This window comes from Drosophila ficusphila, unplaced genomic scaffold, assembly GCF_018152265.1.
Source record: "Drosophila ficusphila isolate 14025-0441.05 unplaced genomic scaffold, ASM1815226v1 contig_198, whole genome shotgun sequence".
Classification (NCBI taxonomy): domain Eukaryota; kingdom Metazoa; phylum Arthropoda; class Insecta; order Diptera; family Drosophilidae; genus Drosophila; species Drosophila ficusphila.
This window is the reverse complement of record NW_025064092.1, coordinates 7113613-7139744: the sequence shown is the minus strand read 5'-3', so window position 1 is coordinate 7139744 and position 26132 is coordinate 7113613. Positions and strand designations below refer to the sequence as shown.

The following is a 26132-nucleotide window of genomic DNA, read 5'->3' as shown; positions in this document are numbered from 1 at the left end:
TCCGAAATCAGCGAGTGCACCAACCACTGCTACCCTCGACAGTTATAATACGCGATCAAATTTAAGGAGCAGGACTTTAAAATTTGAAAATAATACCGAGCTATTTATTTCCACAAACCTAATATTTTTTATATATGTGACGAATGACTCTTAGTCCAAGAGTAAAATAAGCACGTAGATATTAGTACATTTTTTGAGGTATATTATCTTAAAAGTTTTATATATTCTTGCAAAACGGTCGTTTTGTTATATGATTTAAAGTAAATTTAAAAATTGTTGTTTTGCAAAGCCCACTTTTTGGTTATTTTGAAATATACATATAATTAAATTGAGTGTGGGCATACCATGTTTATTAAAATTCATATTGCTGTTTACTGTCTCTTATTTGCACATCAGTTTCATATGTAACACAATTGACAGAAATTTCATTTTGAGAACATCGGAAAAAAGTTTCAGTAGGATATTCAATAAATTTTCCGGAAATAACCCCGCAGAAATGTATTCTGATCATTTAAAAAAATTAAAATAATCTTGTTAATAAATTTTTTTTCTTACAATAATATTTTAATTTTCCCGCCCTACTCGCTATTCGCTGGATTTGACGCCTTTGATGTATTTATCTAGTATGTTTATGGCGTGTTTTTGGTATATTTTCAACCCTGCTCTCGGTATATTCGCGAGGCCATCGTTGTATCCACACTGCCACTCGCCGCATTTTTACTCGCCACTTTGGCCACACACGCGTTTTTTCCCAAATCGTGCTTTTTTTGTGAAGTGTTAATTTCGTTTGTTACAAATTTCGGCATTATGTTCGCGCATCCATTGAAAAACTGAAACCGCGGGCAACCAGTTCGAGTTGCAAACAAATGCGTGCATTTGCCCGCAGGAAAATGCCAGAATTCGTTCCGATTCGCAGCGCGTGTGTGTGTGTGTGAACAGAGTGAAGAAGAGGAACGAAGAATTGCGAAAGCAGTGTGTGCAAGGCGGAAGAAGCACAAAGACAAAAGAGGAGATAAAAAAAATCGGACAGGCGGTGCTGTCCGGCAATCAAAAAAGAATTTGAAAAAAAAAACAGCCAAAAACAGGCGGCATGCAGGAAAGCGGTAAGCGGGAATCTTGAAAATAAGAAAAGAATCCAAAACGCTTTGCCCGTATTTGGTTCCAAATCCTTTTTCCCGCCTCTACTCTTGCAGTGCCCAGCATTTATCCAGTGTGCGTAGTGGATGCCATCAAATCGAAAGCTAATGTAGTCAGTTTGTGGCGCCAAAAATAATAGTTTTTGAAAAATCGCCGCGTGTGTGAAATCTCGGCGAATCCAAAAAAAGCAAAAAGAAAAACCACGACGGCGTGCGTAAGCGCACTCACACTCTCACACACGCACAGACTGAGAAAGGGAGAGAGAGAGAGCGCGACATACACACGCACACAAACTCGCTGACAGGAATTGCAACAGTGTGTGCGCTCCTTTTTTATTTTATTTTACTTACGTTTTGTTGTGTGTGCGGCGGCGCTTCTTTTTGGCTTTTTGTGTCTCTCTTTTGTGCCGTTGCTTTGCCGGCTAAAAGGGAAACCCGAAATTAACCAGGCATAATGGATGGACAGGAGCAAAGGGAATCCTCGCAGGCGGAATTAGCCAAACTGCATCCCATGACGCCGCTAAAGGAGATGCCCGAAGAGGAGGCCGAGGAGGAAGATGAATCCTCGGCGGGAGCCCTCCACTCCGGCAGCAACAACAACGTAAGTACAGTCGTCGCCGGGAAAGTGGTTTCTCTCGAAGAATACACGCCTAATGCCGATCCCACTTGCAGTCTATCATGGGCAAGATGAAAATGCGCGTATCGAGCATTTTTCCTGCCTCTCTGAGCGATTGGTTTTCGCCCTCGTCCAAAGGAGGCCCGGAATCCGCCTCAACCACCTCCGCTAATCTCCGCCAGCCACAGTCACATCAGTCCAACGGACGCTCCAGCACGAAAAGAAAACGTGGACGCCGCCGCATCATGCTGGCCGAAGCTGATGCAGACGCACTGGACCTGGACGATGGCTCCGATGCCAAGGGGCTCAACTACGAGGAGGTGGCCCTGGCCGACAACATCGCCGAGCACGACCTAGCCGCCGAGGATGAGCAGACGCGGCGCAGCGAGTATAATGTGTTCCTCTTGCGCAAGGATAGCGAGGCACTTGCCGCTGCCGGCGGCGAGGAGGATGAGGCCGAGGAAGATGACCTTGAGGAGGAGGAAGAGGAGGGCGATGAGGAGGACGACGAAGAGGAACAGGAGAGCCTCCTGCAGTCCGCCGCCGTGCAGCCCAAGCGTCGGCGCATGGAGGTATGTTTGTCCTTCTTCGAAGTTTAACACGGATCTATCAATTCGATTGTCAACCCCTTTCAGCTGGAGACTACTGTCAACTTGCCCAACATGCGTCGTCTGCCCTTATTGTCATCCACGCCTGCTGCTCCACTCGTGGCTGCTACCAGCTCCTCCGCCTCTCAAATAGCGGGCTCCAGAAGCAGCAGCCAGTTGGCTCCACACCGACGCAACCACCTCAATTTGTACGGAAGTCAACGGCAGCGCGAACCCGCCTACAACTTTTTCACGGGCAACGAAGCCGCCGAGGGAAGCACCGGGGATCTGCCTCACAGGTGGGTTATGCTCCAGTCCATCCTCAACTACTTTTTGCCATCTGATCGTAATAGCATTGACAAAACGTGTTCTCTCTGTGTTCTACATTTAATCTTCGGACACACCCGAAAAATCTATTAAAACAAATCTCAGCAGAACACAGAATACAATAATGATACTAACCCTGAAATCATTTCAGCATTCGCCGGTCGCTGAACATACCTTTTGGAGGCGGCAGTACAACCACCAGCCACCACAGCTTCTCCAGCCTTCCCAACCACAAACGACCCTCGCTACTCGGCCAGCGAACACATCGCCGTGATCTTACCATGGATGAGACGGGAGTTGGTCTGGGTCTGAGTTCGGTTACCAATGCAGACGGTGATCGCCTCGATCACTTGTTGAGGATCACCAAGACCAACAACAACATTAGCAACAACAATAATAATAACAACAATGTCATCAAGTCGAAGACACGACGAACTGATTTGTCACTAGCCGCAGTGGGTGGCGTTGATTCGCACTCCGAGGGCGATGCGAACGACTATCACGACAATGGCGATGGCCATGATGGACTGCGGCCGTCGCACCACAACAGCAACAGCAATCTGGAGTTTTACGGCAATTTGCAGAGTTCCAAGTCGATATTCAACCGAAATACAGCCGCCACCGCCCAACCAGCGCACCGCAATTCCACGTGGTCGCTGAATTCGCTGAGCCTGCGACGACGCTTCAATGCCTCCATATACGGCAGCACGTCGGCGCTGAGCGACAGTCGTCTGCTGAGTCGCAGTGCCTCAACCTCTGGCTCGGCATCGGCATCCAGCTCGCCCTTCTATCAGGGACGCACTACCTTTGGCGGCAATTCCGCGAACAATCGCATCTTTAGTCGCAGCAATCTGAGCTCCTCCGCAGCCTCCTCATCGCTGGCCATCAATTCCGGCGGCAGTTCACCGGCGCATCCGCTGCAGGGCCCCCTATCCAGTGGCCTGGGATACGGCATGAAACCGGTGGATATGCGACCATCTGCCGGTGGCGAACCGACCAATGCGACCATCGGAAAGAGTGGCGGCAAGAAGTCTGGCTCTGGATTGTCGAACACCACGCTGCGCATCCTCAACCTGCTGGACAGCTACTCCACGCCACTAATCGATGCCAAGCGCATGGGCAGCACCCTCAAGGAGCACCAAAGCAGTCGCCAGCAGCGGCAGGGTGCGCCGGCCACGCCCTATCCACGTCCCACGTATGCCCAGAATGCCAGCCGCAGTGGTTCGGTGCCCAGCGTTACCGCCGAGCTGGCAGAGCTGCGCTCCAACAAACTGCTGGTGCCGACGATGCAGCAGCTGTTGGAACGCCGACGCCTGCATCGCGTCACCCAGAATTCGCGGGATCTGGTGCAGAACCAGAACTCGTCGCACGTTCGCCCGCAAAACAGTCAAGAGAAGATCAATCCAACCGCGGCGGCACCGTATGTTGCCCCGATTGATCATTCGGCCAGCCATAGTCACCACACCAATAAGATGCGCTCGCGACTTTCGCACCAGCCGCGTAGCAAGGAGCCGCGTGCCGAACTGGAGGAGGCACCACTGCCGCTGGATCTGCCACAGATCAGCTTCCCAGACATGGCCAGCGCGCCGAAGTTCGACTTGGTCATCAAGCCGACGGTGTCGGTCACAAAACTGGAACCAACCATCCCAACCTCGAGTAACAAGACCAACATCAGCAGCAGCAGCATTTCAACAAATGCCAAGCAGCTACCTAACTTCCTGGCCAATCCACAATATGCGTCGCCCACTGTTAACTTTTCGGCCAATGGAAACATGGCTCCAACAAGCGGCAGCAAGCCAACGCGACGCAAGTTTAGCTTCTCGGAGCCCATACCTATGTCTCAGGATTCGCAGGAGAACTGCGTGAACCGACCGGCGGATATCAGTCGCAATTACTCCTTCCCTTCGCCGGCTTCATTGGACGAAGAGGAGCAGCAACCGCCAACGGAACCTGCTGCACGGCCGTCGCAGCCAACGATGAACGGAGCACCGCCACTGATGGGCTTCGGCAATCAGTTCAAGAAGTCATCCAACGAGTGGGAGTGCGATGTGTGTATGGTGCGCAACAAGGCGGAGGTTAGCAAATGTGTGGCCTGTGAGACGGCCAAACCGGGCGCAACTACGGCTCAGGCAGCACTTGTGCAGGCAGCACCAACGACGCCAGCGATTGTGCCACTGGGTGGCGGGTTCGGAGACCGCTTCAAGAAAGCCGCCAATGCTTGGGACTGCGATGCCTGCATGCTGAGCAATAAGGCGGAAGCCACCAAGTGTATTGCCTGTGAAACGCCGCGAAAAGCGGCGGCAGCGCAACCACCGAAGGTCGACATCTTGCCGCTGATGACGAACAACTTGGTAACTGGATCTGGTTTCGGTAATGCCTTCAAGCCCAAGGCCAACACGTGGGAGTGCCAGACGTGCCTGGTGATGAACCAGTCGAGCGCCGCCGAGTGCATCGCCTGCCAGACGCCCAATTCGCAGCCAAGAAGCAGTAGCAGCAATAGTGAATCCGCCAGGAGTCCTTCGGCATCGTCCTCATCCTCGTCATCCTCCACCGGATCATCCTCTGGATCGGCCGGCTCATCGTCGTCCGTTATCTGCATTAGCTCCTCGAGCGACAGCGTCAAGTTCGGGGCGCCCAAGCAGGATGCGGGCTTTCAGCAGCTGGTGGCAGCTCAGAAGGTCGCCAGTTGGGACTGCGATGCGTGCATGGCCCAAAACGACATGTCGCGTATCAAGTGCATCTGCTGTGAGCAACTTAAGCCGGGCGCCGCCACTCCAGCCACCATGCCATCCGTGGCTTCTGCAGCTTTCTCCGGCAGCAGCGGATCGACCAACTCCGGCGGCAGTGCGGTACCCAAGTTTAGCTTTGGATTCGGAACAGTGAAGGAGGTGGTCAAGCCAGCCGTGAGCACCAGCAGCACTCCGGCCACGCCCGCAGTAGCTAATTCTCAGTTCAGCTTTGGATTCGGGCAGAGCAATCAGGGCAAGGATGTGGCGGACAGCAAGAAGGCGGAACCCGCGAAGGGCGGCTTTACGTTCGGAGCGCCCAAAGTGGAGCAGCCCAAGGAAACTAAGGTCCCTTCCGGCACGGAAACAACTGCTGCTCCGGCTCCAGCTGCAGCGCCAGTCCTTCCGTTTGTGTTCAAGGGCCCAACGACTGCTGCCACAACCAGTTCAACCACTACCACAACCAGCAGCACCTTTGCCATAACCACCACAGCAAGTCCTGCCCTGGGTGGCTTCAGCTTTGGTGCACCAACTTCAACCTCGACTGTGTCCAGTTCCACGGCCAGCTCCAGTGCGAGTTCCGCGGCGGTCAAGCCCATGTTTAGCTTATCGGGAGCGGGATCCTCTGGGTCGGGATTGGGAACTAGTGTGGTGAGCAGCACCAGCAGCAGCCAGACGCCAATGGCCAAAAGTGCTACCCTGAGCTTTGGTGTTTCCTCGAACACCGTGACAACAACGACGACCTCTTCAACGACCTTCGCTCTAACACCGGCAGCTACCCCGGCTCCGGCTTCCGCGGCAGCCACCTTGGCACCTGCTCCAGCTGCCACCTTGAGCTTCGGAGGTCAGCCAAAACCAGCAGAGAGCGCACCGGCGGCTGGAGGTTTCTTCTTTGGCCAGACACCAGCAGCCACGCCAGCGCCATCGGCCAGCACCAGCGGAAGCTCGATCTTTGGGGCACCGGCGGCGAGCGCGACGGCCAGCACCAGTAGCATCACAGCCGCTGCCACAACAACAGCTCCAGCCGCTGCAGCTCCAAGCCTTGCGCCTTCCGCGACCCCGCAGCTCTTTGGTAATTGGGGCGAGAAGAAGGCGGAGACCACGACCAGCAGTGCGAGCAAGCCCTTCGCCTTTGGATCTTCTTCCGGACCGGGGGCGTCTGCGGCACCCAGCTTTGGGGGCTGGTCCAGCAACGGAGCTGCGGCAAAGAGCAACAGCATCGCCGTGACCAGTGCGACGGTGTCCTCTTCCACGACAAATCCGGTATTTGGCAGCAGTTTCGTTTTTGGAACACCGGCCAGCAGTACCACCAGCAGCAGCAGCACAAGCAGCAGCACACCCTTTGGATCGACGGCAACTACAGCGGCAGCGACACCTAGTTTAGGTGGCAACGGAGCCTTCGTCGGAGTGTTCGGGAATGTGGGCAACTCGCTGGTGGCTCCCGGAGCGCCGGCAGCCACAATCCCTGCTCCCGCAGCCGTTCCCCAGATAGCCAATATGTTTGGCAATCCGACACCGATTGCTGCAGCGGCGCCTGTTTTCGGCAGCAGCAGTGGCATCAGCACAAGCGGAGGATTTGGAGCAGCAGCAGCAGCAGCTGCGTCGACTGCCACGACAACGCAACCAGGATCGAAGCTAGCATTTAACTTTGGCGGAGCAGACGCAGCCACGCCCGCAGTAAGTGTAATTTAATCGAAAGATCTAAGAGAGACCTAATCCCTGCTGTTTACTTTACAGGCCTCAGGGGCACCATTCAAGTTCGGGAACACCACCAATGCACCGCCCGCCAAACCTGCGTTCAACTTTACGGGCTCCGCGCCGAGCTCGACTCCTCAGGCGGCTCCCTTTAGTTTCTCGACCAATGCGGCGGCGCCAACAAGTCTTTCTGGCGGCGATGTAAGTAGATAGTTACAATGTAGTTTCCAATCGACCCAACACCCAACAATTCTCAAAAGTAAAACCAAACAAAAGTATAAAAGAGGTGATCGATGGGAGCCTAGCTCCCGATGTGATGATGAACAATCAGTCTCTCACCTTCATCCATGCAAATTTGTTTGCGGTTGTTTGTAGTCTGTAGTAGCTGTCCGTCATGTTTCCTTTTTGATTTACCCCTCCTCCCCGTCTTGCATGTCCACGTTATAGCGATGATAGCGATGCGCTTAACAATCGATCGATCCTCCTAACACAGCTGACCGATTTTTATTGATTTAGAACTAATTACCGTATTGATTTGACCTATTAACCTTGTATACATATATATTACCTATACAATATATATATATATTTATTTGTATTCTTCTCTCCTTTTCTTTTTATCTTTTTTCCACCACCCTTTCTACACACAAACGATCGTGCGTGTTGTTACCGTTAAAATATTGTCGTATACCATGTAATTTATGTATACTCCTTAACTACGCAACTTCCATATACCTGTATAATGTACACTATCTGTACTGAAAACTGAAATCCTTGTGGGCACGGGCACGAAACAACTTTACTACCATCCATCCTACTTACCACCTATGATTACCGCGACTTTGATTATGAACCCACTAAATGAACCGAATGGATCTCAACCTAAAACTGAAACTACTGATTCTGATTTGGAATAATACCAATCCCAACTGAAATGCAGTCGCAGTCGCAGCAGCGCGTCTTCCAATTTGGTGCTCCGCCGACGGCGACGGCTGGTACTAACCAGACGAGTGGAGCGGGAGGAGCCGCCTCATCTTCCGGCGGTGGTCCACCCATGTTCACTTTTGGCGCAGCGGCGCCGCAGATGCAGGTAATGCGAAGAAATTGACGATATCCAGAGAGTTCCGTCGACTGGATTTAAAGGCTACCCGAATGCTAATATTCATCTCATATCATGGGGAATGTCAAAGAAATCTGCACAGACTTTGTTTATCAGTCTTCTTTATACTAGTATAATAGTTTTATATTGTATTGCACTCGTAAAAAATGATTTCAAAAAACTTGATGTAATAACTGAAATTTTTTTTTTTAATAATTACACATTAGAATCAATTTTTGTCTGGAGTAAACTTGTTTTTAAATATTTTACTAACAGATTTTTTTTATTACCAATTGTGATGTATTTGTAAGCCAAAGGAGGTTTTTTGTTAAAGAACTAGTTGGTGAAAGGTTTCTGTGACATCTCTCCAGTAGAAGTCATAATTATTGTATTGTTTGTATCGTGCTTTTCTCATATTGCTTCATTTAGCTTTAATATTAGCCGCATGTTTAGTTTGACGTATTTTGTAGCTATTGAACTTCTGCTTGATAGTGTATGTGTTGCAGGGCTTGTCAAATATTTCTAGCATAATTAGTTAATTATTTTCTGTTTAGATATGTGTCATTTGTTTTTAGTGTAGTTTTGCATGCAATTACAGGAATATTTTGACAAGCACTCACACATGCACACCCAAACCTGCGTCCCCAACATACATACTCCCCAAAACATAAACACAGACGCAGACCAGCTGTCATTTTTCAAGTAGCAAATTCATCCTTGTTGCTCTAGATACAGAGTAAGCAATAGTTTTTTTTTTTTGTAAATAACCTCCAGCTTAAAACCCACCAGCCATCATGAACCGTCGTTCATAAAAAATTACTTGCAAACCAAAACAAATTTACCAAGAAAAAAAAACCAAAAATATTCTTTTTGCAGTCAACACCGAATGCCAATGCACCGTTCCAATTTAGCGCCGGTTCCCCAGCGCCAGCCAATATATTTGCGTAAGTAAGACAGAGACGGGTGATCCGTTGGCAGACGGTTTCCTCCAAGTCTCCCCAAATGGGTGCGAGCGAGATAGACAGCGGGCAGAGTGGGATTAATAACGTTTTTTGTCTTCCTCTTTTCTACTTTGAATTGGCAAATTTACCCACACACAAAGCTGCATTATTAACTGTTTTTATTGTATTTAACTTATTTATAAGGCATTTGTTTTGTGCGTTCGTCTTGTTTTGTTTTTATTTTGACAAGAAAAATGAAGATAAAGTCGACTCCCATATTTACACAGAAGTTACATTAACATTTACAAAGGTTTTATTTTCTATTTGGTCTACAAAATATCATTTTTTATATTTACATACGTACATAAAGTTTACACAAATGTTTTGACCTTTTTAATGAGATTTGTTTAAAAAGTAAACAAAGGTCAAACATTAAATGTGAACAGTTTAAAATGTAAAGCATTACCGTACCAATGCATATAACATATTCAACCTATTATTCATGGATAGATTAAACCATTATTCATTCTCATAAAAAAAAGTTAAACATAAAAACTGACAGTATAGAATCTGGATAAATGTGAAAAAAGTTTAAGAAGCGTAAATAATTTTATTAGGGCTAAAGCTTAAATGAGTTAGTTTCATCGCGTCTTAAATGTTTATGTTGCCTCCATTTCCGCATTGGAAAAGGAATGCATTGAACCTCTAGATGTTATATGTATTTCTGTCTAAATAGAATATATTTTGTGATTGTCATACTGATTGTTTTGTCTACAGTTTATGTTTGTCTTTTTGTGTGTTCGTTCATTGTTTAGTTTTTTCCACTGCACCACATTGTTTTGCCATATTTATTTGGTTAATGTTTTTCTTTGTGCATTTGTGAAGATTTGAAGGAAAAAGTATATCTGCTCTGCAGCCGCCCACAAAAGTCTCGAAAGTCGGTGGTTCATCATGACACTAATCACTGATTAATCCGCAGCTTCAATCCGCCAGCAGCGGGCAACTCGGCGCAGAATTCGCAGATGGTACGCCGCAAAATCAGGCATCCCATGCGCCGCCTTCCGCCCCGGTAGAAATGGCATCGCAGTCGGCCTTCAAGATAGCAACTGCACATGCTGAGGCCGTCATCGGATTAAGATCAGGATTGGAGATGCCAGTGGGGGGAAAGCAGCAGGAGCAGAAGCAGGCGCGGAAGCGGAAGCCGAAGTCGATGTAAAGGAGGAGGACCCAAGGACCGACAGCTACAAGTTAAAGAGCCTGACCCAAAGACGAAGTCACCGGCTCAACGGGCAGAACCAGAATGTTGAGCTGGGACTGCACGAAGCACTTAAACAGCGACGCCAGCAGTGGACGCGACCGAACAAATACCGCTTTGTACGCAGCAGTGAGGCCGGATTTAGATCAACCAGGACGAGAGGAAGGCGGGAATCGACGGAACAGCAGCAAGCACCAGGAGTAGTTGATGGTGGTACCTCAACAGTGCCACTGCCATCCACATTTAGCAGGCAGCGAACAGCGACACGCAGCAAGTTCAACAGCACAGCGATCTGTAGGCCAACTGGCGACCAGGAAGACAGCCAAACGGGAGCAGCAGGAGCACCAGCAGGAACACCAGCAGCAGCAGCAGATGAAACAGCAAGTGGACATGTGCTTCGGAGTCGCTACAAGCTTGTGCGGCGCAGGAGCTGCGGCGAGGCGACACGACAAGCCTCTGACTGAGACCCTGAAACACCAGGATGAAACCAATCACAACCTGAGGCGGCGGATGATGAGGATGCGCGGATTACCAGGATACCGCACTAACATATAAATTACAATTACGAGTTAAACAAATTTCGTTGGTTTATTCAAAACGCAACTGTCGCGCCAAATAAATAGGTCGACTGTGTCTGCAGTTTAATATTGAATATATATTTTTTAATATTTTTTTGTTGAATATAATACTTAAACGATAATTATGTAATAATTATTTTTGTGAAAAATTGTAAAGAAACCGCTGCAACAGATGCGAAAAAAATAATATAGCGCAAAAACTAAACTACATTATATATACATATATTAAAGTAAAATGATCTGTTTAGACAATTTTCGAACGCAGAAGAGAGTGCTCAGCCGATGAGCTGAGAAGATAATGGTTGCAGCCAGAGACGTGTGGCGGTGTACGATTGCATTAAGTCTTAGTTTTTGTTATTGATTTTAGATTATATATAAAATACATACGAACATTGTGTTGCCCAGGGGAGTCCTTCAACAAACAATGTGCAGCAGCCAAGGTGGAAAGCCAACAAATTAAAGCAAACAACAACTATCTAGCAACGTAAACATACAAAACCTATAGCTAACAGATAACAGATAAGCAGGCGGGAATAGAAAGAGACAGGTGGCAAAGATCGAGATCGAGAACGGAACAGTTACGATTATTATGCATGTTTTTTATATACATATATTCATAAAAAACATTGAATATTTTATTATAATTTTAAATTGATCATGTTTAAGTCGATAACAGAAATGGAAATCAGAAGTCTTAATGTTGAGAGAGAAAAGGTATCATAATGTAAATAAGTAAATATATGCGGTATGATAATTTAAACCTTGATGTGCATTTATACTGGCTGGATAAATTAGCGGCGGGTGAAACTAGTGCAATTTTGAGTTTTGGGCCTAAAAGAAAAACACTGACACTTCACCTATACTTAAATAAAAGTATGCATGTTGAGATTATTTTTTTTGTAAAGTGGTTATTTAACGTCTTTTTCAAGTTTAAATTTAAAAAGGCACTTCCCCACAGTTAAACTCACCATACTCTGGTATTCTTTTTAGTATCTTCGATACTCACGAAATAATCGAGATTTTTCCACCTCCAGATCTGGCAGCGATAGTCACGAAAAAGAATCGATGTTTCTCCACCTCTATTTCTGGCATCGGCAATTATTTTCTTTAGTTTATTTTTTTGTTCCCCGAATCGCTTGTGCTCGTGCTGTCGCCCCAAAAGCGATGTGCTGACCATTGGAGCAGGCGACTCGCTGGAGGATTTGCAGCAGGATTCGTGATTTTCGATTTTTGATCATCAATCGCCGTTTCCCCAGTCGCGTCCGCTGCTATGCGTCTGTGTGCGTGCCCGTGTCCGTGCGTTTGCCTGTGTGTGTGAGCTAGTGAGATCGGGAAGAAGTTGTTGTTTTTGTTGCTGTCGCTGTTGTTGTTGCTGGAGTTGCCGTTGCCATCGTTTGTTGTTTGTGCATTTTCCATTGTCGGGCGAGCAACAACTAAAACAACAAAAACAAGAAAAAAGGGCGGTAAAAGGCCAGAAATTTGGAGCACGGGAAATCTGAGTCGTTGAAGATGTTCTCGAAGAAGAAAAAGAAACCGCTGATCTCGATGCCCAGCAATTTTGAGCATCGTGTGCACACCGGATTCGATAAGCGGGAAAACAAATACGTTGGCCTGCCGCTGCAATGGGCCTCGATTGTGGGCAACAATCAGATCCTCAAGTCCTCGAATCGCCCCTTGCCGCTGGTCGATCCCTCGGAGATTACGCCCACTGAGATCCTCGACCTGAAGACCATTGTGCGTCCGCATCACAACAACAACAAGGCGGACACCACCTCGCTCAACAGCAGCAGCACCATGATGATGGGCCCCATGGCTCCCAATCCCATGGCACCCGGTTCGCATGGGCTGATGAATCCGCAGGGCATGATGTTGCCACCAGAAACGGGCGGCATAATCCTGCCGAAGACCTCACATGTGGCCAGATCGAATTCGCTGCGGAGCTCCAGTCCGCCGAGAGTACGCCGGGTGGCCAATGTGCCGCCATCGGTGCCCGAGGAGGAAGGTCCGCCGTCGGCAGCTGGAGGTGGTCTTGGTGGCGGCGGCGGCAGTGGCGGCTTTAAGCCACCCGGTGCCCATCCCTCCCTGCTCTACACCAGTCAGCACGCCAATGGAGCAACCGGACCGCTGGCCGTGCGCACGGATCAGACCAACCTGCAGCAGTATCGCAGCAACCTGGCCATCCCGTCATCCGGCTCCATTCCCCACCAGCAGCAACAGCAGCAGCAGCAGACCTCGCCCGTCGGCTCGGTGGCCAGTGGCACGCGATCGAACCACTCGCATACGAACAATGGCAACAGCGGCAGCTATCCCCCATGTATCCCACAAGCCAACAGCAACAGCAGCAGCTGCAGCAGCAGGCCAAACAGGCCGGCGATCAGAACCAAAACCCCTTGCATCCGCACGCCCATCCGCACCAGCACCTGGCCAAGTCAGCATCGAGGGCCTCCAGTTCGAGCGGCGGAGCGAGCAGTGCTGCCCAGCAGGCGGCGGCAGGAGCGGCCGGTCAGCCGAAGCAGGACCAGCGCCTGACCCACGAACAGTTCCGTGCCGCCCTGCAAATGGTGGTCTCCGCCGGAGATCCGCGCGAGAACCTCGACCACTTCAACAAAATAGGCGAAGGCTCAACGGGCACGGTTTGCATAGCCACAGACAAATCTACAGGTAGGCACTCGGGTATCTAATCCTGTCCAGAAACTAAGAAGAGAATTGAATTGTTTACAGGTCGCCAGGTGGCCGTGAAGAAGATGGACCTGCGCAAACAACAGCGACGAGAGCTGCTCTTCAACGAGGTGGTCATCATGCGCGACTACCATCATCCCAATATCGTGGAGACGTACTCCAGCTTTCTGGTCAACGATGAGCTCTGGGTGGTGATGGAGTACCTCGAGGGCGGGGCTCTCACCGACATTGTCACCCATTCGCGGATGGACGAGGAGCAGATAGCCACCGTCTGCAAGCAGTGCTTGAAGGCTTTGGCCTATTTGCACTCACAGGTGCGTGACCAGCATGACACTGCTCCGAACCCCTCATTTCCCTTTGCGTTTTCCCCTCTTCCTCGCACTCTCCTCTTCCATTGTGCGATTGTCTGGCGCAAGTGGACAAGCACTTCTGGCTGTAGTCGCCATGCGATTCTTTGTGCCATTGCCTTGCCATTTGTGGCGCTTTCTTCGCCCTCCGCTTTCGCGTGGCTTTGGTTTCAATTTCTAAATGTTGTCACCAACAAAAGTCGTCGGCCGCACAGTGGGTCGTCTAGTCGCGTTACCCGCCCGAAATTCCGAGTGAAATCGCACGTGCATGCCCTACCCCAAAAGTACTTGTTGGGGAGATATGTAGTTATTTTATTTCTTTGTGTGTGAAAGAAAGATCTTCAACACCAGTAGAGTTTTGTTACTGGGTAAAATTCAGCAGTAGAATGCTGTGTTTTTTATAGGTAAATAGATTCAATTTTCGTTTTAAATATAGTTTTTATTTTGATTTATAAGATTGCATATGATTTTTAATAGTTTGAATTAGGATATGAACGCTTGAGGACCAACTTAAAGACGATCTATTTTGTTTAGCAAATAAACTACATTAAAGCTTCAGGAAGCAATATATATTGTGTCCAAATCAAGCAAACTGCTTAGCAATAATTTCTTATTTCAATTTCAAGGTCTTTAATCTATAAATTAATATCAAATCACGAAAAAGTTACAAGTGTAAAGGTATTAATTCGTTAACTAGAAATTGTAGAACAATATTGAGCATCCAAAATATAGGTAGTAAATTATTGCTTTGAATAAATTTGATGCATTCCATTTGAACTCAATGAAATCAAACATTTCTATCCAAATTTAAAGCATTTATTTAACGGCTAGAACCAGTTGGATGCATTTCCTAGGCGAGGGGAAGCCAAGTTGCCCGCAGCAGGGAGTTCTTTTTGGGCGTTGCACGGTGGGTAGCGCTGGTTTCTTTTGTGCACTTCTGTCCCACGTTGGCTCGTGTAATGCGATAAGTGGCTGGGAGAAAGGGCGTGTGGGTGGGGGAAAACCGCAAACTGTGAGCGCTTTTAACCAATTTCCTTTCTCTTCCTTTCCATGTCTCGTTCGGTGCTTCCGTTGGCCGAACAACACAGGGCGTCATCCATCGCGACATCAAGTCGGACTCGATTCTGCTGGCCGCCGATGGACGGGTCAAGCTGTCGGACTTTGGATTCTGCGCCCAGGTGTCCCAGGAGCTGCCGAAGCGCAAGAGTCTCGTGGGCACGCCGTACTGGATGTCGCCGGAGGTGATTTCCCGCCTGCCCTACGGACCCGAGGTGGACATCTGGTCGCTGGGCATCATGGTCATCGAGATGGTCGACGGCGAGCCGCCCTTCTTCAACGAACCGCCGCTGCAGGCGATGCGTCGCATCCGCGACATGCAGCCGCCGAACCTGAAGAACGCCCACAAGGTATCGCCGCGCCTGCAGTCCTTCCTCGACCGGATGCTCGTCCGGGATCCGGCGCAGCGAGCCACCGCCGCCGAGCTGCTGGCCCATCCCTTCCTGCGTCAGGCGGGACCGCCGTCGCTGCTCGTGCCGCTGATGCGCAATGCCCGACACCATCCGTAGATGGCGGCGGAAGCCCACACCCACACCGACACCCACAGGACGCCGACCAATCCAGAAGATTGGAGAAGCAAACAGCAAACAAAATGAAATGGAACACATTCCCTAGCCGTGGGCATCCATCGATCGAACTCTAGTATTAACATTCAGTTTGGCAACTGTACTTATTCCCGAAACCCCCTCGAAACGTTGTAAAGTCATTTAAGCCAGCACACCCACATTTTAGCCACCATTCCCACAAACGAACACTCGAGGTTTCCGAAGAGAACGCAATGTGCCTTTCACCCGCCTCAAAACAAAATAAAAAAAATGGAAGAATCGCATCCAGAACATCGTTCGGAACGAGATCGATATACATATAGCATTTATCTGCCCGAGGACCGAAATCGGCCCTTTGAACACATTTATATATATGATAATTTCTGCATTTTGCTCTCTCTTCTTGTCAATATTAATTTGTGTGTGCGCGTGTTTGATTTTTTTTAACCAGCCCATAAACATTGTTCGAATATATATACGCTAAGAGATAATGTTAAAAATCTATATATATATATAAACACATATATTTTTTATAAAAACAAAACGTAGCCCTAAGTAAAGCGAAACAACGAAGGTGTGAATCGAAAAGAGACGGAAGCGTTGGCGCCGAAAACGAGAGAGAAAGAGATAGTTGAAAGGGCATTCGAAATGATTTGGACATATCTTTAGGGCCTAAAAAACAGTTACAAAGGCCACGTTAATGCATCTGATACATAACTGTGTGACATGTTAACTCTTCAGACCAACTATACATACATATAAACTCATTCCCGATTTCGAAAATATTTTAGATCTTTTAGCTTACATTCTTTGTTCTGTTTTTTGATTAAACCCGTGTAATTATTAATTAATGAATAAACATAAACGCAAAAATGTTCGATATTGTTGTTTTCATTTGACATTAAATGTTGCTCAAAATATTATTTCTATTCAAACTTGTGGAAATACTGATCAAAAATTCGAAAAATGTTGATATCTTCAACAATTTTCTGGTTATCCTTGATTTTTAATGCTGCAGTGAATATTCAAAAACTTAAGTCAAATGCAAATGTTATTTTTTACTTTGTTTTTATTATTGGTTGATTGATTGATTGATTGGTTGATTGATGGTTGTGAAGAATACATAATTGTGCCCGTGCAAATGGCCGCCTATATATTCGCGAAATATATATGCGTATTCATCGCGGACATGGAGGATGGGGCTGGCTCTAGATAGTGGGCGTGGTCGTGGTCGTGAGAGTGTGTGTGTGTTTGTGTTTGTGTGTGCGCGTGTGTTTTGTTTACAACATAAAATTACAAATATATTACATACACAAAAAATCAATTGCGAACTAAGAACTAAAGGGCAGATCGGGCTGCCACATAGCTAGCCATATGATTCGAAGGGGGAGGCCAGGGGAAATGGAGGGGGGAAAGGGGGCTGGGTGTGGGGTGTGGGTCACATTCCCGCTTAGTTGCGCTTCCGCAGGGCCAGACGACCGATGGGACGCTTGGGCTTCGACTCCTCCTTCTGCTGCTGCTCCGACTCCTCGGCGGCGGCATCCTCCACGGCTTCCACGGGCGTCGCCTTCACGGTCTTCGACAACTTGCGACGGCTCACTGTGAAAAAAATACAAATTAGATCTCCAAATTCTAAGAAATCAATCTGAGAAGTAATGGTAGCCTTTCTTTTGGTTCTTCAGAAAATTTCATTCTAAACATATTTTATCCTCACAATATTTCCCATATGGGGAAAATATATTCCTATCAAATATCACCTAACCGAAGTAAAATATTGTTCAAAAATTTTTATAGAAATAGCAACAAATTAAAGGATTATAAATAATAAACAAGTCTTGGAAATGTTTGTTGTATTGATCTGATTGGTAAAGTTTATCTTTTATGTTTTAAAAATACTTACATTAAAAAAGAATTGAGAAATTAAAATACTTTATATGATAAATATCCTCTGAAATATACTTATTTGGGGATGAAGCAGAAATCAGAAGGGTTTCAACACACATTATCTTTATAGTATATTTTAATTAATATTAATATTTTATTTTTACTTTAAGAACTTCTTGAAATGGTTAAACATTTTTTGTGGTACCTTCCTTTTTTCCCTTTCTTTCTATTTTTTTCTAAGGAATCTTAATTCATTCCCAGACTCTACTTACATGCCGAGTTGCCCTTGTAGCCCTTGGCGGGACTGGCTGCGGGGGCGGGGGCGGGCGCGGAGGCGGGCTCCTCCTGCTCGCCGGAGCTGGACTCCTCGCTCTTCTTGGCCGGCTTGCTGGGACTCGGGGGCTTCTCGGCGCGATGCTTCTTGGCGTTCGCCTGGCGGCGCTTCAGCGAGTTGAGGAAGTCGTCGTTGGAGCGGAACGGCCGGATCACCGGGCCGACCTTCTTGGGCGCCTCCGTGGTGGTGGTGGTGGACGAGCTGGCGAAGGCCGCCTCGTCGCCCTCCCTCGCCATGGTCGCCGTGTTCGCCGGCCTCCTCGTCGTACTCCTCGCCCTCGCCGCCGGCGTCCGCTGGCTGTGGCGCCGCTGTCGTCGTGGTGGTCACCTTGGCCGCCTTCCCAACGGGACGGCGCAGTGCGGCGATCCTCTTCGCCGGCGAAACAGCCGGACCACCATCCTCCTGGGCGGAAACGAGGCCGTAGCACAGGACGCAGACGATGAAGAGCAGGCAGCTGTAAAGGTAAATATTAAAATATTATTATTGCATAAATATTATTATTAATATATGGTTTTGAAACTTATAAGATCTTAAAACAGGTAAGCAAATTCAAAACACTTGTCTATATACTTTTTAGTTTTGTTTCAAAAGAAATGAAAAATAAATATAAAGATTCTCGTTTTGTTATTTATTTTAAAAATTCAAAGATATAGATTATCATAATAATAATGTTTAAACTAAACTGATAGAAGCTTAACTTTATTTATTATTTATAATAAATTGTAAGATGCATGTTTTAACACGGAATCTGAACACCTACAGAATTGCATAAAGTTTTCTTATAACAAAATTTAACATAGGCGTATTATTTCCGACTTTTATGAATATTTATTTCCTGAGTTTTTTTTTGAATCTACTTATTAGAAATAAAAAGTGAATATTCCAAAAGTACATTTCTTATTAGAAAGTGTTCGGAATTTTAAAGTTGAATGCACAGTTAAACCATTTAATTGCACATGCCCCCTTCTAATACTAATTTAGTGGTTTTTCATTCAAATTTTACAATAATAAATTTGGACTAACTGGCGTATTATTCCCAACGAACCAATAGGTTCAATGTTTTAATAATTGCCAGAATCGACTGGTAAATCTGGAATTGTCAAGACTTTGAAAGTAATTTGTAATGCAATACAGTGTAGAGGTGGCATTTATTTATGGGTAAACGTTAGGTAGCAAAGGGACCTTTTGGCTCGACGTTAACTGGCTTTGGACGGGATTCAGAAGTGGTGGAGCTGGTGAATCCCCCGGCAAGGTTGCCCAACCACGCATCTAATCCTCGTGACTTCCAGCTCGAACCCAACTCTCGAGCAATCACCAAAGTCTGGTTGGACGGGTTATTCAATACAGAACCTGAAGTCGTTAATATTGTGTACATAAACATGTACCCGCCCCTGCACATACAGTAAAGAAAGGTTAACAGAAACTTGGGAACATAAATCAAGTGGAATCAGCCTAAATAAGCTGTGTGTATAAAAAAAAATAGGTTCTTGATTTTAAATTCAATTCAAATCTTCTAATAATGTTAATAACTCGCTCACAATTAAATTAAATTTAAATGAAGAAACTCTTATATTATCTTTATTGAAAGCAATTTTAGGTTAGCCATTGTCCATCAAGCGGAATGAAAATTAAAGTGCTAACTTCAAAAATATTTAACAGTTTTATCACATTGATCTTTACATTGATATTTATTTTATATCGTTAAATATAGTTTTAGAGACGAATAACCACTGTTTATGGACCTGAGAAACCTTAGAAAAGTAGTCGCCTGCTGAATGTCATTCGGTTTTCCTGTAAGATTTGTTGTTAGTTGTTTCATGTGGCCCGCTGACGGAGGACGGACGGAGATGTGCTAACAAATATTAATGTGTAAAGGTCAGGCAAACGGGTTTGTTCACTTTCGATTTCGATTTGGATATGGATTTCGCTTTAATGCCGAATTCGAATGCGAATGAATGTTGCTCTGTTTCTGCTTGGCTTCTATGCCAGTTTTGTTTTTGTGTTTTCATTTAACTTTTTTGCCTTTTTTTTAAGTCTATTTTTTGTTTTTGTTTCGGTTTTTTTCTTCTCCTTTTGGTTTTTGATTTTTTGCCGCGACTTCAGTGAGTCAATTGCTAATATTTTATGCAAAACAAAAGACTTAGGCAGCGAACTCGTTTTGAAATTCTTTCCTAGCGATGTTGAAGTTGAGTGTTTTGTTGTTGTTGTTGTTGTTGGAAAGGGGGTGGTCTGCTAAGGGGAGTGGCGGGGGGGGGGCGGCCAAAGGAGACAGGTGCTTATGCAAAAGGCAGCCAGCAATCCAAGTGGGAAACCAGTTGGCAGCCAGCACCACGCCAGAATAAATTTAAGTGCGCGCTCACACTGCAGTTGGCAGTTGGCTAATAACGGTAAAATGTGCAAGCCAAGTTTTATTTTTAGCCAACGCCGTTGTTCGTATTTTGCATTTCATTTTATTTGCATTTTATTACTCTTGCGCTCTTTTACTTTGCATTTTACCCATGCTGCATTTTCCCCCCTCCCACCAAATGGGATTTATTTGCTTTTTGGGGTCAGCCGATCGGATGACTTGGTTATCCACGGATCGGTGGATATGGATGGCGGATGGCCCAGTTAACCGCCGGATTATGCAACCGGTAAAGGTGAAAGGCGTGGGCTCGATTTGTGGGTGCGTGCCTGGCATCTCCAACTCTCCAATGGCTCTGCTCCCCCATCTGAAATTTTTTTGCGGCCAAAATCATTGCCCGCCATCAGAGGCGTGCCCAGAAATATTTCCGAGGGGGTTAGGCCCATGATTTTCCAATTTTCACTGTGTTTTGCATTCGTAATAGGTCACGATTTGCATATTAGAATGAAAAGCCTACTTTCTATTTCCAGAAAAAGTCCGGTTTGCCTTTTCGTCATTATTTTTTTTAAAGTTTTTTAGACATTTCTAATATAGTAATAATTTCCAATTAATTCTGCTATGGAAAACATTAAGAACAAACATTGTTTTATTGTTTTAAAAATATTTAAAAAAAATTTTAACAAATTTTCATTCAAAATTGTAAATTGAATTCTTTTTGGGATCTGGTTTGTAAGAAATACATTAAATAAGTAGAAATTCGAGAGCTTAATATAATTAAAAGTGAAAGAATTCAAAACTGGACCTTTAGTTCTATTTACTTTTTATGACCCAGGAAAGATACACTATGCCTCATTATTTTGTAATCTGACTAGAACTTTAAACCAATAACTACAATAAGAGCCTTTGATGACTTGCTATATTCGACTTAGACTTTGTCACGGCTCCAGCTTCTATATATCTGCAGTTATTAATTACTGCACACTTCGACTTTGACAGCAGTCAAGTGAATTTGGCCTGTGTGGGATTTCATTTCAGTTCCCAGAAGAAGTGTCGCCAGGCGTTGGTTTCTAAGCGCAGCCACATGGATGGGCGACTTTTGAGTCTGAGCATGACATTTGGCTAGGGCTCGAGCTTCTTCGCAACCGGTTTGCCATTGTACTCAGTATCGTGTGTTGTGTTGGCCAACGGGAACGGGAACGATCGCAGACACTGGCAGATGCCAGTCCGCACCCACAACCATTCCACCGACTGCTAGACTGGTGGACTGGTGGACAGGTGGGTTAGGTGGGTTAGGTACAATGGGGCTTCAGCTCAGCCGAAGTGCTTGAGCATTTCTAGCCGTGGGCCTGTTTGTAAAAAGCGTCTCCTTAGTGCCATCGGTTCCAACGGCTGTCAGCCGGTTATATAAGCCGACATTAGTTGCGAATTTATGATAAGCATCGCGTTGGCGAGAATTTCGGCGGGGCAGGCGGAACCACTTATTTAATGCAGCCTCATCTCCATCATCGCCATCTTCCTTGAGAGCTTGGTCAACAAATTGGTTTGGCTCTTAATTTATTTCACTTCATTTCGCTTTTGTTTTCTTTCGTTCTGGCCCTGTATTTGTTTTTACTTTAAATATATTCCTACTCTTTTTTTTGCACCACTTTGTCGGCTCATGGCTTTCTGCTTCTTTATTTGACTTAATTTGATGGCGTCATTGGGCCTACTGCGGATATGGTAACGAAAACCACAGTAGAACTTCCATAACTTAAGGCTTCAAATGGCGGAAGTTGGTGTTTTTATCTTCAATTCGTTTATTTTTAAATAAATTTGTTAAAACAATGAATTTGAATTTAAGTATGTGTTTAACAATTCACTTGGAGTGGCATTTGCATACATTTAAGTTTTTAATCAATGCGAATTAAATTGAGTTGTATTAAATAAATTGAAATGAATAAATTAAAATTGAGTGTTTGATGTAATCTAATCTCTATAAGATTAGAAAATAAAGTATTTTTTTTTTTAATGATTTTCTTAATAATTACTTAAGGCCACAAATTTTAAGAATTTTAACTTGAAAATAATGGAACTAAAATTTTTTAGTTAATTAACTGATTTCAACAGAATGTCAATGTCAATTTTGCGCAAAGCTCTGATTGATTTTAATGCTGAGGAACTGCATTTCGGTTGCTTCCAAACTCTTGGCAAACCTATTACTTTTTTAATGAGATTTTCAATGATGTCTGCGTCTGGTTTTCAGTTCCTCGAATCGTTGATCTTGAGCTGGCGGCATGAGGTTTCCAATCGATTAGTCAGTTGGCTGGCTGTCGAGTGCGACACCTGCCCCAGTTAAACCATGCACGTTTTCTAATTGGTCTGGCGCCCTCATTACGCGCTAACTCCCCCTTTTGCCCCCCGTAACCCCTTCCCCATCCCCTTTGCCACCTCCAGCGATATCATACATATGTGTAGCCACTTATTACAGGCCAAACGTGCACATTCGACACCGAATCGGATTCAAATTCGAATTCAATTTGATTGTAACTACTTTTATTGCTGCCGTTGGATCAAGTTGAATCGAATGAAGTGAAGTGAAGTAGAGTTGGTTTCTTGGTTGGTTCAAAATTAAGGCGAAAAAAGCCAAGTGGCTTAAGGCAAGTGGGTTCAATAACGGTGCATTGTGTCGCTGTTAGTTGGCCAAGTACGTGTTTTCAGTTTTGTTGTTGCCGCTTTTGCTGGCTGCATGCCAAATCGAGCGAGTTCGCTGCCTAAGTCTTTTGATTTGGCCCAGAGTGGTGTTTATGTTTTTGTGTTTCTTTTATTTTTTTTTTTGCGTTTGTCTCGCATTGAATTCTCTTTGGCCTACGAAGTGCATATTAGTCACTCACATTGCCAATTTAGAGACTTCAAAGTCCTTGAATCTTGGATCTTGAAGGCATCGCCGCGCATTTTGTTTATCTATATTTAAATATATACAAATTGCATAATGCGGCAAAGGCGAAAATCCTGATTTTGCCGTCAGCCTGGCGCCTCCACCTCTCGAGTGATTAATTCCCGCATACAACGCGGCGATTAACACACATATAAATATGCATGCATATGTTTATATGGATATATGAACATATGGAAATGTATATATGTGTTGTACACATATATTACACAGCCGAGCCGAGTGGTATTGCATTTATGCGGCGATAAATGCAGGCAGATATGCGGTGTGAGTGCGGTCTGTCTGTCAGCTCGCATTAAAAATGCAACCGTTAATTTATATGACAACCACAGCAGCAGGCACGTCTGGTAATTAATCCAATATACTTAATTTGTTGCAGCTGCGGAAAGTCCACAAAAGTGGAGCTGCCGAATGGCGAGGGGCGAGCGGCGAGGGGCAGGGGGAGGGGAGTTTGTCTTTAGAAAGAGGAGCCACATCAGCCGGCGACCTTGAAACATTGTCACTTCTTCTCTCTTTCCCAATCGATCTCGCCATAAAAGGCGAGTTAACTTTGCCATTTCTTTGCCGGCAAAATGCCAACCTCAAATCCCGTGACAACTTCATCAGCCACCGTGATTATCACCACCATCATCATCATCATCATTGTCGCCACCGTCATGATGATGATGGTGATGACCAAACTTTGGCATTTGCGGCTTCGCTTTTTAGCAGCTTAGTTCCAGTTTCTAAGCGGCGGCGTGTTAAAGTTCAAATTGGCATTAAGCCGAGCTAACTTACACCTGCATGTGGTCGTGCCCCAAAAAGGTTGCAAGTCAACCTGCAACATGCAACCGAGGCGATTGCCAATGCATTTCGACAGTTGGCAACAAAGGTAGAGTTTTGTCCAAAAAAAAAAGCAAGAAAAAACCAAATTCAATGCGAAAATATCCTTTATAAGATTGAGGAATAAATAATCATTTATAATCATAGCACCTTTCCAAAAACTACTCATTTAACATAGATTTCATTCAGATCCATTAAAGTATTGTTATACAAAGCAAAACAAGCATTTAAAGTCCTTAAGATACGTAAACCTCGTTTCAGATTTTTTAATATTTAAATCACCACTAAAAAAAAAGGTTTTCTCTTCACAATATGGTTTAAAAAAAATCGTATATATGGGTTAATATTTACGGATCACTCACATGTTGAAGTACTTCATTTTGTCTTGTTGTGTGTGTGTGTTTTTTGTGGGGGTTCTGGACCAAAAAATAAAAAAAGAACTCGAGGCGCGCGCGTCTTAAGCTTAAACTAGAAAAAAAACACTTGGATGCTCTTTTTGTGGACGGGGGAGACGAGGGTTACGGCTATTTTGCTATCGAGCGGAACTGACTGGCCACGATCACGATCGACTTCTAGAGACAGACTGAACGTTACTTATGCCGTGTGCACACAGTTAACCTACGGCCATCCAATATTTTGTGGCAGCGACGGAGACTTCGACGGAGGCTTCGACGGAGACTGCGGCGCGGCAGCGGCAGTGGCAGCGGAGTGGCAGCGGCCGAGCAACAGGTTCAGACCGCCCTAGCCGAACCGCCTGCACCGCCAGCACCGCCGTGGCCACCGCCTACTCCTCCACCTTCTACTCCTCCTCTTCCTCCGCATCCACCTCCTCGTACTTCCCCGCCTCTCCAGCCGCGCCTTTGCTTAAGCTCTGCCTCTGCACGGAAAGAAAAACTTTGAAATAACAAGACCAGCTGTCCCTGGAAAAAATCACCCATCTGATCATAATCCAATCTTGATAAATACATATATGTATATAAATAGATGCGTTATTTACAGGATATATGTATTATATATAGAGGAAGATAAGTAGAGAAAGACATACGAAGCTAATATAATATATTCAAAAGACAAGAATCTATAAAAAAGTCAACATTTATTAAGATGTATATGGTAAACAAATTGTTAACAAAATCAATCAAGGAAAGGGATGGATTTTCTATTATTATTCAATAAAATAAGAGTGAAAGCAATATCGGAATAAACATTTACATTTATACATTTATTTTACATTTATTTTTATTGTAATGTAATTGTGAATTGAAAATAATCCAAGACTAAGGATACGTGTTTTTCGAAATAGGATTTAATTAATATCCTTACCATTTACCTTTCTTAACATAATTTCTGCTTTCAACTTCATTCATATATATTTTCTCCTACGAAAAATGCATTTTTAAATTCAGCCTTGAAGGAGAAGCTTTAAATTGTGACCATATTTAAATTAACCTAATGCCAGGGAAAAAGGCTTTTCAAATTCTTTAAAGCATAATTTTAAATTTAACTTCCCCTACTTTATTTAATAAACTAATCAGAATTTAAATGAAATATTTGAATATCTGTTGATTTTTTTCTGTGGGCCCATGCGCCTCGATGGCCGATCTATGCTGGCTGAGAGTGCAGGAGTACTTCTGGTTTTTCGGAGCCAATTTGTCACGGGCCCGGGCTCTGGTTATGACAGGTTTTTCGAACCCAATCCAATCCACTCCACTCCACTCCACTCCGAGCCAAGCCAAGCCAAGTCGGGCCAACCAAGTCAAGCCAATCCAATCCAAGACGACGTCAAAGCGACGTCGACTCCGACGCCGTCCGTCGTCCGCCGTTCGCAATTTGTATATTTTATTAATTAATTTATTGATTTTAGGCCAATTGTTGTTTTGGCTCTTTGCCGATCTGGTAAATCCCGATCGGGCGACCCATCTCCTTTCCCCAGAGCCCCGCAGCCCGAAAGCCCAGGGCACATCTGTCCCGCATGTAAATCTCGTGGTTTGCGATTAAAAGTCAGCCAAAGAAACTCAAAACAACCTGGTGAGGGATCAGACGAGTCAGCCCTCATCGAAAATCAAATACCCTTGATTGAATACCTCCCTTTTTCTGGTTAGCAAACCCTTGTTTACTTAATTCTTCAGAAAGAAGTGCAATCTAATCTTAAATAAGTCCAGTTTTTAGTAATGGGAAACAAAAACAATAAATTGGATGTATTCAAAAATATATACATCAACCTTATGA

General features: G+C 45.4%; 3 protein-coding genes across 6 annotated transcripts; 2 read left to right on the top strand and 1 right to left on the bottom strand.

The window, feature by feature from the left end:
* Positions 1–705: 705 nt before the first annotated feature.
* LOC108095307 (nuclear pore complex protein Nup153) lies at positions 706–11720 on the top strand. Of its 4 annotated transcripts, XM_017196368.2 has the most exons (9): positions 706–1103; positions 1194–1737; positions 1809–2324; positions 2388–2638; positions 2818–7069; positions 7130–7288; positions 8028–8177; positions 9063–9130; positions 10107–10315. In XM_017196368.2, the coding sequence occupies exons 2-9, from the start codon at positions 1591–1593 to the stop codon at positions 10198–10200; spliced, it is 5637 nt and encodes a 1878-aa protein (XP_017051857.1). In that variant the 5' UTR covers positions 706–1103; positions 1194–1590; the 3' UTR covers positions 10201–10315. The 4 variants fall into 4 exon arrangements, with proteins under 4 accessions (XP_017051857.1, XP_017051856.1, XP_017051859.1 ...); XM_017196367.2 differs by lacking the exon at positions 9063–9130 and having other exon boundaries at positions 10107–11720; XM_017196370.2 differs by lacking the exon at positions 8028–8177.
* Positions 11721–12006: 286 nt separating this feature from the next.
* LOC108095330 (serine/threonine-protein kinase PAK mbt) lies at positions 12007–16464 on the top strand. The gene is given in 4 exon segments (XM_017196411.2): positions 12007–13271; positions 13274–13621; positions 13682–13953; positions 15075–16464. Coding segments are annotated over 4 exon segments (1899 nt in total). The 5' UTR covers positions 12007–12469; the 3' UTR covers positions 15552–16464.
* A 471-nt stretch (positions 16465–16935) lies between these two features.
* On the bottom strand, positions 16936–24516 carry LOC108095332 (dihydrolipoyllysine-residue acetyltransferase component of pyruvate dehydrogenase complex). The gene is given in 4 exon segments (XM_017196412.2): positions 16936–17186; positions 17744–18032; positions 18034–18259; positions 24266–24516. Coding segments are annotated over 4 exon segments (681 nt in total). The 5' UTR covers positions 24283–24516; the 3' UTR covers positions 16936–17037.
* Between the last annotated feature and the right edge of the window lie 1616 nt (positions 24517–26132).